General features: G+C 51.7%; 1 protein-coding gene across 1 annotated transcript; it reads left to right on the forward strand.

The window, feature by feature from the left end:
• Positions 1-951: 951 nt before the first annotated feature.
• VDBG_05145 (conserved hypothetical protein) lies at positions 952-1667 on the forward strand (the record flags this gene model as incomplete). The annotated part of the gene is made up of 2 exons (XM_003003986.1): positions 952-1402; positions 1540-1667. 2 exons carry the CDS (start codon positions 952-954, stop codon positions 1665-1667), a joined length of 579 nt encoding a protein of 192 aa, XP_003004032.1.
• Between the last annotated feature and the right edge of the window lie 56 nt (positions 1668-1723).

A 1723-nucleotide genomic window follows, 5' to 3' on the forward strand; every position in this document is an offset into this window, starting at 1 on the left:
CTCCTTGCGCCGCCCAGATAGCTTACACCCTTGAGCATTGGGGGGTCCCAGGATCGTCTCCTCCTTTTTCGGCCACTGCCCTCTGAATTGGACACCTAAACCAAGCCAAAGCCGCTCGACCCTGGCCTGCTTCGCCCTCGGGACTCTTCTCTGGTTCCGTATTGGCCGCTCAGATAACCCTGATTGCTTTCAACGAATTTCGTTGACACCAGATCATACCCTACAAGTACCACCTGGCGGCAGGGCTTTTCTGACAAGCACAGCACACCCGAATCGCACACTTCAGGACGAGCCACCCACACTCAGGCACTCAAGCACGGAACGCATCCTTTCATTGATCAGCTGGGATTACCCGTGGACAGATCTTCCAGAACGCCGCCCCGAGTTGCTGCCCTTCGCTTCCTCAAACGCGTGCAGTTGACCGTACCAGCCTTATTGGTCCAAATACCACCATTTCTCATCTGCCACAAATAGCACCAATCTCGCTGCGGCGCCCACATATACATAGCTGTCCATCATACCATCCAGACCCGCGCACCTCCTTCCCCGGACATTCTAGGCTCGCTTCCCCAAAGCTTGGGTCGCTGCGACCTTTTGGCATATATACCATATCCCCTACTCGACTCGGTAGCAGTTTCGAGCATTTTTCAGTCTTGCATTACTAGCGAGAGCAGTAATTTCGATACACATCACACGTGTCCCGATCGACATTCCCTACCCTGAACTCGAACCTCTCGGGGGTTTCCACGTACCAATGGGAGATATTCCACCCCCCTCGAGCTCAGAGGATCACTTGACGCAAGAACCTCAACAGCACGTCCACAATGTAGGTTTATCCTTTACTCTTGTATTGTTAGCAAAGACACTCATGGTCGATTTCCCTAGCATTCGCAACACCAGCAGCAGCAACAGCTCACTCAGGACCAGCATGCTTTCTCTTCCCAGTTTAATATGGCCCAACCATCTGGAAATGGCCGCTCCGGCGCTTACAACATGACCAACATGGCAAATGCCCTCCCTCAGCAACCCGGCAATTTTCGACCTGTGGGCTATCCTCCCGTACCTCAGCAGCAGCGATACAACTCTTCTACGCCATCTACGGCCATGATGACTCCACCGATGAACACTCATTACGCACCTCAGCATGTGATGCCAATGCAGGGTCAGCATTTTTATATGCCGCAGCAAACGCACCATTTCTACGGCGGACCGCACTCGCCGATGCAGCAGCAGACACGACCTAATATTGCTTTCTATCCGAACCACATGGCATTGAATCAGCAGCATAGTCAAATGACACCTGCCTATTTTTACCCACAACACAACGCTAACTTTCAACATCATCAAGCCATATCCCAGTCCATACCGTCTGGCCAGTATTACGGCGGAGGTGAGATGATAGGTGAGCACAGAACACCGTCCCAGTCGCCAACCGGAGATCCTGCATTTCGTCTCCAATCTGTCCATGGATCGAAAACAGGTGGTGGGTTCTTCTACTCCCTGAGTGGCTAAGGAATTGCACTGATTTGTCAAATGCAGAATCTGGCGACGAAAATAAGGCTGGAATTGTCCGAGGTCCCCCTCGCAAGCCACGACAAAGTGGTAAGCTATTTTTTCAGTCGTCTAAAACACTATCTGACTATCCTGAGGCCATGCTATTTGGATAGGGAATCTGCCACCCCAGACGGAGTTAATGAATTCTTGTTCATCACGTTTGCAAAGA

This window comes from Verticillium alfalfae, genomic scaffold, assembly GCF_000150825.1.
Source record: "Verticillium alfalfae VaMs.102 supercont1.6 genomic scaffold, whole genome shotgun sequence".
NCBI lineage: Eukaryota > Fungi > Ascomycota > Sordariomycetes > Glomerellales > Plectosphaerellaceae > Verticillium > Verticillium alfalfae.